This window comes from Salmo salar, chromosome ssa05 (genome assembly GCF_905237065.1).
Source record: "Salmo salar chromosome ssa05, Ssal_v3.1, whole genome shotgun sequence".
Lineage (NCBI taxonomy): Eukaryota > Metazoa > Chordata > Actinopteri > Salmoniformes > Salmonidae > Salmo > Salmo salar.
Window position 1 is genome coordinate 42,678,628 of NC_059446.1, and position 16,118 is coordinate 42,694,745.

General features: G+C 41.1%; 1 protein-coding gene across 15 annotated transcripts in view; it reads left to right on the forward strand.

Moving 5' to 3' along the window:
* The first annotated feature begins 361 nt into the window (after positions 1-361).
* LOC106604944 (casein kinase I) overlaps positions 362-16,118 on the forward strand; it is a 36,307-nt gene continuing 20,550 nt past the window's right edge. For 3 of the 15 annotated variants that reach the window (XR_006769874.1, XR_006769877.1, XR_006769875.1), the window contains exons 1-2: positions 362-1,145; positions 1,685-1,791. Coding sequence is in view for 8 of the 15 variants with exons in the window: in XM_045718258.1 (XP_045574214.1) it covers positions 1,023-1,145; positions 1,685-1,791 (230 nt within the window). In the remaining 7 variants the exon portion in view is untranslated. The remainder of the gene's footprint in view (positions 1,146-1,684; positions 1,792-16,118) is intronic. The other 12 variants (XM_045718258.1, XM_045718259.1, XM_014200096.2 and 9 more) reach the window with 9 other exon arrangements.

Below are 16,118 nucleotides of genomic sequence, written 5' to 3' on the forward strand. Positions count from 1 at the left end.
TGGGACTTAAGTTACAGAAAATAGAGTTTGTGGTGGTAGCTGCAGAGAAGTACTTTGGACTGCGAGGTTTTACTGCAGAAGAGTTGCAGGGCGTGTTGAGTGGTAGTGTTCTGTCCTCCCAGACCGTTGGCCTGGAGTAACATTAGAAAGGGATAAATAATGGGGTGGTGTTTTTTTTTTTACTGAGGGCTAATAGTTGGCAGGGTACTTTTCTTTTTTCCCCGTTTTGTTTTTACCTGAATGTAATGTACATAGGTAAGGTGAGCAGTGACTGGCCTCACAGTCCAGTACAGTAGGTGGCGGTGTATGCACCTAAAAGTTGGATGCGATCCGCCAATCCAATCCCAAAGAAGAAGAAGAAGAAGAAGAAGAAGAAGAAGAACTAACCGTTTACGTCAAAGCTCGTCTCTGCCACTGCACTCGCTCCCAGAAGCTAGCTAGCTAATCACCTCGAGACGGACGGTGGAATCAAAAGTAGTGACAAGAAGATGGCGGAGTGATTGGGTTGCGCTTTGAAGGAAAGCAGCGACCCTTGATTGTCCTAAAATATTCTACGAAGAAAGGAGAATCACATCCAAATTGTAGCTATCTTCGGAAATTTGACAAACAAGAAGAATATTGCCCCTCTTGCGGAGGTGGTTCAAACAGATCGAACGGAATTTCGCAGTTCCACTGGTGTCCGATAGCTCTAGTGGGCTAACGTTCGGTAGCTACCCCGAGGCACTGGGCGACGGACATACTAGGCACATTAGGAGTGTTTTCAGAAGAATCGTGTTCCCTTTTTCGTGATGTGTTGGTTTTATTTTTTCCAAGATTTTTTACTAGCTAGCTAGCGAATAACGCCTGAAAAGAAACACTGTTCTAGCTAGCTGGCTAACGTTACATTGTTTCAAGTACATCGCCCACGAGCAGCCAGGACTTCTGTGTATGTTCTGATACGAGCTGGCCGAGAAGGGAAACCGACGGCGCAGTCCCAGAAAATCCTATTTTAAACTAATCAGGAGTTGCTCGTGATTGAGGATATGGCAAGCAGCAGCGGCTCTAAAGCCGAATTTATTGTCGGTGGGAAATACAAGCTTGTCAGAAAAATTGGATCTGGGTCATTTGGTGACATATACCTCGCGATCAACATCACAAATGGAGAGGTAAAAAAAAACTATCAATTTCACCAAGTGGGTAACTGTTAATGTTAACTAGCTAACCGTTTAGCTCTGTCAATCAACAGCCAAGCTGACTCACCGAGATTTAACCGGGGTATATTCGTACGGGAAAAGTTTACCGTTTAAGAACCAACCGAAACGGGGAGTAAATTAACGTGTATTTATCCATTAGAAAATCTATTTTTCGTTGCGAAAGCTTTCCGTATGGAATAAACGGATTCTGTTGCTAAACGTTTTGCAACAGAATTGGCCGCATGAATACACCCCAGTAGATTGTTTAGCTAACGTCAACTTGCCTCGTTTAAATGTTCAACGATGCAGAATGATAGCTACGTTAGCCTAGCTAGCCAACTGTCATCTAAGATAGTAGATATTGGTTACAGTAAACCGTATAAATAACGTTATTTTAGCATAGTAAATTAGGATTGCATTAATACATCTTTATTTAGTTAGCCAATTAGGCTACTGGAAAGTAACTTGGATATATTGTACTAAGCTACATAACTGATCATTTTGTATTGCAGGAGGTAGCTGTAAAATTGGAATCTCAGAAAGCCAGACACCCACAGTTGTTATATGAAAGCAAACTGTACAAAATCTTACAAGGAGGAGTTGGAATCCCACACATAAGGTAATATACACGTAAATGTATTTTGAACAGTTTAATATTTGAGATGTATTTGAAAATAAGACGAGACATATATTTGTCTAACATTTGTACAAAGTTACATCTTGCCTGCAAACACATTTCTAGTTTACTTTACCATATGCCAGCTGGCGCTACAAGCTAGCTCTTACAGCTAACGTTAGCAAACTAGCTGGCAGTACTTTAATCTCCTTGGCTTCATTATTTTCCTTGGTCTTTGCTTATGGATACGTTGCACATTTACTTTTTAACTTTAAGATTATTTCAACGCAACATCCGCCATGAACCATGTAGGGTTGTTCAGTGTCAGCTTTTAAGAAATGATCATGCAATCAAAAATTCGTGGTTGGAAATGGCCGCTCCTCTTTTGTTTGTTCCAACATGTCTTCCTTCCCTGTTAGAAAATGGCGGCTCAGCGCTTGCGAAAACAACTATCTGGGCCTAGTGGTTTTGTCTCCTCAAGGTGACTTCAACGCTAAAGTGTCACCTATAACGTCAAACGCCTTAAAGTATTTTATTTTAGGTTTTGTCATTTACAAGGCCATTGAAGAGTGAGACGTTGGTAATGACTTGGTTCAGACACTGAATTTAGAATCGAGGCTGGCTGTAAAATGGATGTGCACTTTTTAAAAGTAGAACTGAGTTGGGAACCATAGTACTTATCCTTTCAACATATTTATTATCAACTAGCAGTGAAACGTGTTATGTCTTTTGTTTAGTTGTCATTGTGAATTTAGGGTGTTGTGACAAAATACACCACTTGTTTGCATTTGACTTGGAAAATGACATAAGGATACTATTACTAATGTGTGAATTCAATAAAAGTCGTCAAAGCTTCTGAACAAAGAAACAATTGCGTTGAAGTTATGTACCTATTTGTTTTTGGATAATGGCACTGTTAATGCCATTTAATGCTGAATAGTTAATGCTCTGATTAAGCTGGGCTGTCAGTGGTGATGGTCAGGCTGGTCATTAGGCTCTGCTGCTTCAATGACTTAATTGAAGAAAGATAGGACTACTGGCCCTGCCATGATCCTTCTGGATCAATTTTCTCCCACATGAACTCTCACCATGCCATAGTGATGTAGGGGCATCTAACTATTTATGCACTACTGAAACATTTGCAGTAGACATTTTGCCACACAATTGTATCTGCTATCCTCTCCAGGTTCCTTCCCTGGGTATTAACCTTGTAATGAATAAGGGAACACTGCCCTAAATGAGCAAGACAGCTTTGGTGATTAAGCAATAAGGTAAAGAGAATTTCTGAATAGGACATGCTACCGCCCTTAGATACTAGCGCAAAAAGTACGCAGGCTAGTTTCACAGCTTACTTCCTTGGTTATGCAATTTAATCAAAGCCTTTGTTGGCAGGTTAGGTTTGCTTTGTGGTGGAGTACCCTGTGGACTGCCTGGATAAATAAGAAAGAGGGTTGTATAAGAGGGTGCTTCATGCTTCCTCTACAGTCATAGCTGGTTGTTTGTTTTCAGGTACATCAGCATGTGGCTGGTGCACCTGTCTACTTCTGTGCTTGGGGCCATTCCTGTTATGGAACTCGCCTGAGGGTTCTGCAAACATTCTGGAAAACTGGCACCACTTAATTGACCTCGGGTTTTATGTGCTGGTGAGCCAAGTTATTGACATGAAAATAATTCCATTCTATTACTGCCTAGTGGGTTTGTGCAAACCACTTTCACTTTAGTAAAAAAAAAAGACCAACAGATAAAGTCCACTGGAAAAGTATCCAAATGCCATCTGTGTGTTGGTATGCTGTAAAACCTAAAGTCTCAAATAACCGCCTGTCCCCTTACAAAAAAAAAACTAGAGTAGATTACCGCTCCACATGCATCACATGGGGATTTCATTTTGAGTATTGAATAGCTCCCAATGTGTGTATGCTATAGACTTACCGTTTCTTGTAAAATAAAATATATATAAAACAAAAGTGAGGCTTATGTTCACTCAGCTGTGCTTCACAAGTAATACAACAAATCTTTTACCGGTGTGATAATATACCTCATGTAGAAATATAATTTCAACAAGGTCTGAGAAGAACAACATTGGCAGGGCAATTCATGCATAGCCAATATGCAGTGATAATGTATTGTGCCTGTAGCCTACTGTAGTGGTTCCCAAACCTTTTTCGGTTACTGTACCACCAACTGAATTTTGCTTTACCTGAAGTACCCCATGTGCATTTTACCAGTAGGCCTATGGTCTCATGAGTCTTCTCAAATACCCCCTGTGGATTGGCCAACTACTCCCAAGGGTCCTAGTACCCCTGGTTGGGAACTACTGACCTACTGCACAAACCTCACTGCTGCATAACTCTTTTTACCAAAGGTGCATCGACTTCAATTTTTAAAGTCATGTATAAAACATTGAGTGGTAGATCTCGGCTAGCATTTTGACTAGAGGTCGACCGATTATGATTTTTCAACGCCGATTCCGATTTATTGGAGGACCAAAAAAAAGTCGATGCCGTTTTTTACAATATTTATTTGTAATAATGACAATTACAACAATACTGAATTAACACTTTTATTTTAACTTAATATAATGCATCAATAAAATCAATTTAGCCTCAAATAAATAATGAAACATGTTCAATTTGGTTTAAATAATGCAAAAACACAGTGTTGGAGGAGAAAGTAAAAGTGCAATATGTGCCATGTAAAAAAGCTAACGTTTAAGTTCCTTGCTCAGAACATGAGAACATATGAAAGCTGGTGGTTCCTTCTAGCATGAATCTTCAATATTCCCAGGTAAGAAGTTTTAGGTTGTAGTTATTAAAGTACTATTTCTCTCTATACCATTTTGTATTTCATATACCTTTGACTATTGGATGTTCTTATAGGCACTTTAGTATTGCCAGTGTAACAGTATAGCTTCCGTCCCTCGCCCTGAACCAGGAACACATTGACAACAGCCACCCTCGAAGCATCGTTACCCATCGCTCCACAAAAGCCACGGCTCTTGCAGAGCAAGGGGAACAACTACTTCAATGTCTCAGAGCGAGTGACGTCACCCATTTGAAACACTATTAGCGTGCACCCTGCTAACTAGCTAGCCATTTCACATCAGTTACACCAGCCTAATCTCGGGAGTTGACAGGCTTGAAGTCATAAACAGCTCAATGCTTGAAGCACAGCGAAGAGCTGCTGGCAAATGCACGAAAGTGCTCTTTGAATGAATGCTTACAAGCCTGCTGCCGCCTACCACCGCTCAGTCAGACTGCACTATCAAATATCAAATCATAGACTTAATTATAACATAACACACAGAAATACGCACCTTAGGTCATTAATATGGTAAAATCTGGAAACTATCATTTCGAAAACAAAATGTTTATTCTTTCAGTGAAATACGGAACCGTTCCGTATTTTATCTAACGGGTGGCATCCATAAGTCTAAATATTCCTGTTACATTGAAGGTTGTGCAATGTTATGTCATAATTACGTAAAATTCTGGCAAATTAGTTCGCAACGAGCCAGGCGGCCCAAACTGTTGCATTTTCCCTGACTCTGTGTGTAATGAACGCAAGAGAAGTGACACAATTTCCCTAGTTAAAAGAAATTCATATTAGCAGGCAATATTAACTAAATATGCAGGTTTAAAAATATATACTTGTGTATTGATTTTAAGAAAGGCGTTGATGTTTATGGTTAGGTACACATTGGTGCAACAACTGCTTTTTTTCGCGAATGAATTTGTTAAATCACCCGTTTGGCAAAGTAGGCTATGATTCAATGATAAATTAACAGGCACGGGATCGATTATATGCAACGCAGGACAAGCTAGATAAACTAGTAATATCATCAACCATGTGTAGTTAACTAGTGATTATGTTAAGGTTGGTTGGTTTTTTTAAAAGTTTTTTTTTTAATAAGATACGTTTAATGCTAGCTAGCACCTTACCTTGGCTCCTTGCTGCACTCGCATAACAGGTAGTCAGCCTGCCACGCAGTCTCCTCGTGGAGTGCAATATGATCGGTGTCCAAAAATGCCGATTACAGATTGTTATGAAAACTTGAAATCGACCCTAATTAATCGGCCATTCCGATTAATCGGTCGACCTCTAATTTTGACTCGGTGATCTTGACTCCTGAAATGTTGGCGACCACTGCTTTACAACATCCACAACTATTTGAGCTACAAACAAACCACCATCGAAAGATTACTCTCACGAGCATAACAATGTTAGTTTCGCTCTACAACATCCACAAGATTTACGGCAGTTGCCTGAGCTCTGTCGCAGTCGTCCTAATTTTGACAATGTCTTCTCACAAAACCGACTGTCCAGACCGAACAGTTGGCGCTACAAACTGTCACCAATTTCCAAAGGGGAGACTCCAACCAGCTTTGGGGGGTCGGGGTCTAAAGTTAACCTGTACTGTGCTTTAAAAATGGCACAGCGTGCATAGGAGGTATGCAGCCTGAGTTTTCTTATCTCAGATATAGGACACACACACTACTTATGGTTTATTTGACTGTCTGTTATGCTATGTACAAATGCTTTATTCAATGCATTTCTGTGGGCTATAGCACAAAAAGCCAACTTCAATGTTTAATCAAATATCTATACAGTACCAGTCAAAAGTTTGGACTCACCTACTCATTTCAGGGTCTTTTATTTTTTACATTGTAGAGATGATAGTGAAGACATCAAAACTATGAAATAATACACAGAATCATGTAACCAAAAAAGTGTTCAACAAATCATATATTTGAGATTCTTGAAAGTAGCTAACCTTTGCCTTGATGACAGCTTTGCACACTCATTGCATTCTCTCAACCAGCTTCATGAGGAATGCTTTTCCAATGGTCTTGAAGGAGTTCCCACATATACTGAGCACTTGTTGGCTGCTTTTCCTTCACTCTGCGGTCCAACTCATCCCAAACCATCTCAAATGGGTTGTGGTCGGGTGACTGGAGTCCAGGTCATCTGAGGCAGCAGTCCATCACTCTCCTTGGTCAAATAGCCATTACACAGCCTGGAGTTGTTGGAAAACTGTTGAAAAACAAATGAAAGTCACACTAAGCGCAAACCAGATAGGATGACATATTGCTGCAGAATGCTGTGGTAGCCATGCTGGATAAGTGTGGACCTTGGCATGGTGGCTTACTGGTAACCTGGACTCTAGAGCTGCGTTTTGTGAGTTAGCTACATACCATGTAGACCTGTTAGGTAACTCCAGTCACGGATATGCCCAGCCCTTGACTGTTGCCAGGTAATGAGGAGGATTTTGAATTTGCATGAATGAAAGCAGTGGTGATCAGCTGGTCCCTCTGGCAGAGACTGGGAGTTACACAGGCCTTTAAAGAATACTTGTTACATTTGATTAATTTTGCATTAGTGTGCACTGCAGGGCGGTACAGACTTTGAGGCCTAGTGAGTGGTGTCACATGCTGTAAAGTGCGATTTTGAATTTAGCTGTTTTAGAATTTTTGGAAAGGTTGTTACTGTAGGACCAAGCAGGGAGATTAAAAGAACTCAACTTTTTCAAAGCCAGAAGAACCTGATAAACAAGCCCCACCTACCCCACACTGCCTGTTGCAATTGTATGGCTTTGTTATAATGAACAGAAAGGGAAGGCTTGTGCATTCTCTCTTGGGTCCATGGAGATTGAAACCTTGTTCTTTTATTAATTCCACCTTAAAAAAAATGCAGGGTCCATCTATTCGTTAGTGACATGTCTCTTGTTTCTTTCCTTAATTGAGTTCCTTTTTGTAGTTACATGTTGGATTGGGTCTCTTAAGCTTGGGTATCTACTGATATTATGCCCATATTTCTCCTGTTTTTGTTTTTGAGCAGCATGCTGTTGGCCTCTCTAAAAGAGGAAATTAGTCTGAGGCCTGTAGTTTCCTGTAATGTGTTTGCCTGAGCAGTTTTTATGAACAGTATTCAACTAGAGGATTGCATATTGTGCTTGTACTCTAATTGATTGTAGTTTAACATGTAGCCTAGATGGCATACACATTGTCTGTACAATTTTATATGGTTTGAGTAAAGATTTGTCTGCCCTGATTTGCCAGGGTTCTTTGTTTTGTCTTTTTTTGTCTTTGACTTTCTCCATATTGCTCAAATGTAGCAGCACACCTTCAGCGTGTCAAGGTATATGGTTTATCAGCATATTGAGTTTTTCCTGTTTTGCGTTCTGAAGATTGGCATGTTTTAAATTGTTCTGTATCTGAATTGGCTATGGCCTGGAATATTCCACTGACAATTCCAACATGGATCTACCCACCTCTAGAGCTTTGCATAGGCCTACCACATTTTACCGCCATACTTTTTTTTGGCAGCCACATGTTGGCTGTTATTCATGTGCTTGGGGGGCTGTGTCCAGGGGGTGTATAAGGATGTTGAAGTGCAGAGTTTTCTTTATTCAAGGTGCATTTGCTCTGCTGCTGCCATGGACGTTCTTTTGAAATCGTGCTGTTGACCAACACACTTACAGTGCTCGACATTAATGCTTGTCCTCTTGTCTGGAACAAGTGAAAGAAACAAGAATATAGAATTAGGTTGTCCAAATGAAGTGTAAAAAAATCACGTCAACCTATTACTCTGATAAGAATTGTATCAGAGGCCAATATTCAAATACATTTTTCATATACATAAATAAAGCCTACATGTCAAATTGTAGATGATATGCATATTGGCTACAGCCTTGTGTCCAAACCAATAGGTTTGGGGGAGGCACAAGACAATGTAGCCAAAATTTAAAATTGAGACCAAATATAGGCTATAAATGCCAATCATGTTTGACAACCAATAACGAAGGCTGAATAACATTAACGTCTAAAGGCTTGATTCTGTCGACATACTCGAGGCACGGGTTGTTCAGATGGTCACAAGACCGGTGAGTGAAGGACTGTCGGTGGCTGTTGCGCACCGCACATCACCCACTTTGAATCTGAGCGGAGGCGGGCACCACTTTGAAACTATTTAACCATCAACTTAATTGTTTAAAACTTGGACAATTTGTCATTTTATGAAGAATGTATTACCTTACATATTAGTCATTTAGCAGATGCTCTTATCCAGAGCGACTTACAGTAGTGAATGCATACATTTCATACATTTTTCCCCCCCCGTACTGGTCCCCTGTGGGAATCGAACCCACAACCCTGGCGTTGCAAACACCATGCTCTACCAACTGAGCCACACGGGACCACCGTGTTTCTAAGACCATAGATATGTTGAGGGGAATTATGATATAAACATTTAGGCTTAATATGCTGTTTTTCTCATGCTATATTAGTTTTCCAATCTTTTTTTCATTATTCAGTCCCCTCTTTCTTAATTTTAATCATTCACATGTAACCAATCGTGCGTGCAGTGCGCTTTTGAAAAAGGTGTTTTCCGCTTATTGCGTTTTGGAACAGTCCTGCATAGCCTACAGCCATATGCGCATTGAGCTTATAATATGAAAAAATATATTTTTAGCAACATTTTTAAGCTAAACAGTCTGTTACATCAGCCTCAATGGTAATTAAAAAATATATATAATTATGTGCAGTGGTTGTCTGAATTTTGGATCTGTCGTCCCAGAACGGTCCTAGGGTCTGTTTTTTAACTATTTTATGAAGACATAAAATGTATTTGATTTCGATGTTGCAATATTCAATAGGCTATCAAGGGTGGCCAACTATTCTCCAGGAGAGCCTTAAAGGGCAGTGTTGTATTTAAAGACATGCTTGTATATGCAAAGAAGCCAATAGGTAGACTTTAGCCTACATTTTTGTCTGATACTCTATGGTAAAAAAGATAGTAGGCCTAATGCATTTTATTTTCTAAAGTGGTGTCTGGAAATCCTACAATGTCAAAGTTGTTAGTCCATTTTTAATTGTTGGACAAGTGACTTGAGCTTTTGGACAAGTGAAAAATCAACCCTACTTGTCCTAAGGACAAGTGGCTAAAAGGTTGTCAAGCCCTGCCTTAGCTAATTCTAAAAGATCCGTCGGAGCAGAAAAATGGCAGTGTGGACTCTTGCAGGGCCCTAATCGGTTTTATTTTTTAGCTTGACTGTTTTAGTTTTTCCTTAAATTCTGCTTGCTCAGGTTTCCGTTTACCCCGTTCTGGTTTTCGCTCTCAATCTACGTTTAAAAAAAAACATCTAAATTGTTGTTTTTCTAAGACTGCAACAATGCTTAAGCCACATCAGACTTGAGGTCTGGGAAGAACGTGAGAAATGTAGATTTTTGGGTGTAGTTACCCTTTTTAATTCCAGTGCTCACCAGTAAGAGGCTGTTTAGCTGTGGTTTTTGTAGTGCACGTGATGGTAGTTTGCTGAACAATATACCCACTGATTGATGTAAGTAATTAAGATTTAATTCTACCAGGTAATAGGGATGTAACGATTCACTGATTGGCATCAGTTCCAGGTTCAAATTTGTAAGGTGGATGTAGCACGCATCACTCAGAAAATAGTTTCTAAATTTATGAATCGCCGATTCACTTTTTTCCCCCTCAGGTTTTTACTTTCTACCTTCCCAAATTACCTTGTTTTGTGACAGTTGGTGCGTCCTCTCCTTAAGTGTCGAACTAGGCATGTAACTGTGAATCATTGATCAAGTCATTTTGCATGCTGAACAACCCAGGCAATATCAGTAGCCTAGTCAAACGGTGCGCGGCTTCGTACGCTGATGAAACGAGTGGTAGGCCGCATGTCACCTTCAGCATTCAAATGTTTAATGGCTTAAGCAATATTATTATTATTGGAATTGCAACTGTCATTTGCTTGGTTATTGTAATCAAATGCGCTGCCAACTGCTAGGCTACATTAGATTTTATTTCAATTGTTCTGGTTCACCATCAGCAATAGTTTTCGTAGATTTGCCTTAAACAATCAGTGTATATGGTCATTTTTTGAAATACTGGGTTAAGTTGATAATTTCATAACGGGCACAGCAATAGCTTTTTCTACCTCACTGCACGGGTCAAAGCAGGAGGAAAATAACTTCCAAACAGTCTAAACCATTCGAGTTTGAGATGAGGGTGAAATCCGAAGTTCTATATATTTTCATTGGCTATATAATTGCAAATTTAAGATAAATATCCATACATTACTTGCTCAAACACTTTGACTCTGCAAAATTGACTAATTAGTGGGTGATGGTGATTTCCAAATCACTGATACATTCTGTTCATGGTGTCTTATAAACTTGGGCAAATGTAATAAATGTTCAATACATTTAGTTGATTCCCTACTAAGTACATTTTTTTAGTGGGTGACCTCACTGCAGTTCCCCCTCCCCCGACGTAGAATATCACTGAATTACATTATCCTGAAATTTACACACTATTTACTCTATCACCCTTGTTTGTTTCTGGTCTTTCACTCCTCCAGACATTGATGCTTTTGAAAACTGGGATTTACAGTTTTTCTTGCCACCACAAATCAAATGACACAACCTTAAAATTGGTAAATTTAGGTTTTTACATCAATGACCTTAAATTAATTGCATTTTCATCACTAATCAAAATGAAAAGACATCAATAAATTAATTTGCTCAAGAACATTTTTACGTTAATATGAAGTTGGTCCCCCCCCTTTGCTGCCAAAACAGCTTCTGCTTTTCTGCTAAGGCTTTCCCCTAGATGTTGGAACATTGCAGGGACTTGCTTCCTTGCAGCCATGAGCATTAGTGAGGTTGGTCAGTGATGTTGGGCGATTAGGACTGGCTTGCAGTCGAAGCTCCAATTTATCCCAAAGGTGTTCAATGGGGTTGAGGTCAGGGACTCTGTGCAAGCTTGTCAAGTTATTCCATACTGATCTCAACAAACCATTTCTGTATGGACCTCTTTGTGCATGGGGGCATTGTCATGCTGAAACGGGAAAGGGCCTTCCCCAAACTGTTGCCACAAAGTTGCAAGCACAGAATCTTCGAGAACAGGTATTCCCAAACTGGGGTAGCGCAATGTGATTCACATTTTCAAACTGTCCATCTGTATTTTCCAACGGGGCTATACATTTGGGTGAGTTTTTTTTCTCGCCTGAGTAGCCTCGTTTCACTGCCAAAAATAAAATTAAACCATCTAGTGTTTAGTGAAATAACACAATGTCAAATACAGGTAGCCTAGTCAAATAATTAACATCCAATCACATTAACCGTTACACTCTCGCGGGAGTTCCACTAACGGTCCATATGTAGCCAAATGTAGGTACTGCGCTAATGTTATCTGTACTAATCAGGGCTCTACACTAACTCCCCCCCCCACCCCAAGGAGTACATGTGCTCCTCAATGAAAAAATGTAGGAGGACCCAAAGAAATTTAGGAAATGTTCAAGTAATGGAGTTTATTAACAAATAATTCATTACATACATATTTATTCTATGTGTGTGCGTGTACTACGGGACATACATATGTGCAACAGCACATACCACCAAAATCACACATTGACCCATGCCTACTAGACACAAAGGATATCAGTTGTCCAGCTGCTTTTGTATGTTGGCCGTCTGGTACGCTTAGAGGTCAGCCAGCGGTCCACGGCAGGAGTGGGATCGAACTCCTCGACAGAAGGGCCCCTCCAGGCTGATCCTCATCAGGTCTTCGGTGGTGGAGACCCCAAAGCAGCTTCAACCTTTGTCAACATGGTCTCCCACTGTAGGACTTGTCCTTGAAATTGTGGCTGACCAGGATTTTCAGCCCCTGCTACTCATCCTGGATTGGAGCCATGTTGCAGCCTGATCGGCAGGATTGAACAGAGCAAGTGAGTTTGCAAATATGCAAACTTAACATTGTCTCATATGGCAATGCAGTGTCAAATAAATTCTTACCTTTTCTAGAGGCTCCTTAATGCCTCATCGGGTCTGCCACACGATTGCCAAAGGTGAGAAGGCTGGCCTGGTCTTCTGGCCATGTGTCAGGGTTTAGCACTCTGAAAGACTCCTGGGGTCTGGACAGCCTCATCTTTCAGCAAACCATCAAACCTGGCTTTGAGATCATCCACACTGATGTTGATTGCCGCCTCTGTGCTGCTTCAGCTGGGGATTGGTGAGGTCCGTGAAGCCTTTCAGATTCCCCTTCAGTGTTATTCCCTTGAACAGAAATAAAACACAGAGACACACACAGAGACACGCACACATATCATCAGCATGAAATGTCTGGCCGTTTGTCTGTCTCCCATATATATTTTTAAGACCTCTCCACTGCATTTCCCTCCTTAACCTCAAATCTGTCTATTGGGCAACGAATACATTGATTCCCACATTGAGAATCTGTCTCAATCATCGATTTCTCTTACATCCTAACAAGCTCTCATCCTAACACACCTGGAATCTCCTCTCATCACCCTGCTGCTGAGCAAGCATGGTCTGGATCTTCTCCAGCATGCCTCCTGCCTTTGCCCTAAGCTTTAGTACTTCCAGTCTGGTCACTGTCTTCCTCAACTCAGATGTGGCTTGGGGGAGGATCAGGTCATTCCTTTTACAGGGTGAGGCTGTGAGGATAGCTCGTCAAACATGTCTGAGAAAATGGCAGAATACATGAGTGCATTCTCCAATTCCCGCTTTCTGTTAAGTAGTGAGTAAATAAGCTGTCACCTGTCAATTACTTAATTCTGAAAGTTAATTTGAGTCTTGAACCTATTATTTAAAACTAGTGTGGTATTACATTTCTTGTTTAAAACTGACCTTTGCCCGCCCTTGAACTTCCGCTGTTGTTGATGCTCGGCCAGGTGCTCCTTGTGCTGCAGAACAACGGAGTACTGGCCTTCGTCAGTGGCAAGGTCCTTGTCTTGTCCATGCCGCAGGAACACTTTGTGGGCATGGGGGATCCAGGAAGTTCCCTTGACAGTAGACGGTGTGAAAATATCCACACTGAGCTCTTGCCCGAGAACATAGAGCTCTTGTTTGGAATTGCCGCTGAAGTGATAAGTCTTCTATATCGGATTCAGAAGATCGTACATGACAGACCCCATTGGCTCTTTCTTCTGAATGGTCAGTATTGCCAGCTCTAGCCTGTGAAAGTCAGAACAGAATCTTCCAAACAATTCACCTTCTTCCCCCCGTCTCTTGAGCCAACAAAACAATAATTCAGTGGTATTTACCATTCCAACACTTAGCGCGTGCGCACGCACACACACAGTATTTAACATTCTCTGCTAGCAAATAAAACACAATCATAGGTTTGTAACTAATAAATTCTGTGGCATACAGTGGATTGGGATTATATGCCCCCTTGCCTCTCTCTGCAGGTGGGAAATCTCTGCCCTGAAGGAGATGCACTTCTTCATCCATGACCCTCCAACCTCCTCTGGGCAAACAGCACGAAATGCGGCCTTGGTGGCATCCAAAAAACCTCGAATGACAACACAACAAAAAAACTATTATACAAAAGTATTTCTGACAAACTAAATTCTATCGCCATTACGATTAATGATTAAACGTTATACAAGAATAAAGCCTATAAGAGAAGCAACTTAGCAATGGCATGGGAGTGCTCAAAGGTCTGTTGTCCGACTAGGAGTTTGATTGGCTTGCCATCCTCCAACAAGCGCACGTAGACAATCTCGCATTCGGTGTTGGATATATCAGTGTCTCCGTTTATTAGAACGGCAAGATGCTTCGCTGACAGGCTCTCTTATTATGTCAGCAATTTGACTGATCATCTCTGCACATCTTACTTCATTGTCGTATGTGGGATTAATGTCAACTCCATTTTTGTGGTCGAGTCTGATAAGCAGCCCAAATTTGACGAAAGGTTATTTTGCAAATGAAGTATGCAATGTTTATTTTCAGCTGCCTCCTCTTCTCAGACAGCAGCACTTTCCTCCAAGGCTGCTGACACAGTGCCTGATGAGTATTATTCCCCCCCCCCGTCCGTCCGTCCGTCTCAACAGGTACAGATCTCTGCACTGGCTATGCCAACGCGAGATGTTATGTTTCGCTACGCTATCCTTTTCAGATGTGGGTTTCCTGACACGAAGGACGTGTTGACTGCCTGTTTCTGCCCTGAACAATATTTGCAGACCATGATGTTGTTTTCGAACTCTAGCCATGGGAACATTTTGAGCCAATTCGCATTGATTCTGTATGTTCTCCCTCCGCCGGCTACAGTTGACGTGACAGCAGGGGTCACGGCAGCTTCGCTAACGTTGTTCTCGGCAGCTTCGCTAACGTTGTTCTCGGCAGCTTTGCTAACGTTAGCCACCTCAGGTAAACTTTGTGAAGAAGCTTCATTAGTTGAACCTTGCGCATCCCCCTCGCCGGATTCCTCTTTCTCGTCTCTTTTTCGCTTAAATAAAATTGAATGGGCTTCATTTTTAGTGATGTCTGCACGTAACTTTTTCCCAGTGTTCACCTTTCTGTCACTCTGACTGGACTGCGTCATCACAGAACAATACTGTGGTTGGCGCATGACACTTAGAAATGTGAGACTTGTAGTTTTTAAACAATTAGCAGCGGGGGAGAAATGGATTACGGTAGGTTGAAATTATTTACGAGTAAAGATTATTCAGATTCGCACATCTATTTTTAGGGGCAAATGTGAATGAAATACTTGCGCTGTAGAACCCTGCTGATGGCGCAAAAGCCATGACAGGGAGACATAGTTCAGTGGTAATGTGCGTGCAAGCAGTTGCTCCCGACGCCACTTGGGTACACTGTAGCATCCACCGAGAGGCTCTTGCTGCCAAGGGAATGCCTGACAGCTTTAACCTCTCTGGGCTAGGCGGGACGAATTCGTCCCACCTACGTAACAGCCACTTTAAGCCTGTGGCGCGATTTTCAAAACCTTAAAAATCCTATTACTTCAATTTCTCAAACATATGACTATTTTACAGCTATTTAAAGACAAGACTTCTCGTTAATCTAACCACACTGTCCGATTTCAAAAAGGCTTTACAACGAAAGCAAAACTTTAGATTATGTCAGCAGAGTACCAAGCCAGAAATAATCAGACACCCATTTTTCAAGCCAGCATATGTCACCAAAACCCAGAAGACAGCTAAATGCAGCACTCACCTTTGATGATCTTCATCAGATGACAACCCTAGGACATTATGTTATACAATACATGCATGTTTTGTTCAATCAAGTTCATATTTATATCAAAAACCAGCTTTTTACATTAGCATGTGACGTTCAGAACTAGCATACCCCCCCGCAAACTTCCGGGGAATTCGCTAACATTTTACTAAATTACTCACGATAAACGTTCACAAAAAGCATAACAATTATTTTAAGAATTATAGATACAGACCTCCTCTATGCACTCGATATGTCCGATTTTAAAATAGCTTTTCGGTGAAAGCACATTTTGCAATATTCTAAGTACATAGCCCAGGCATCACGGGCTAGCTA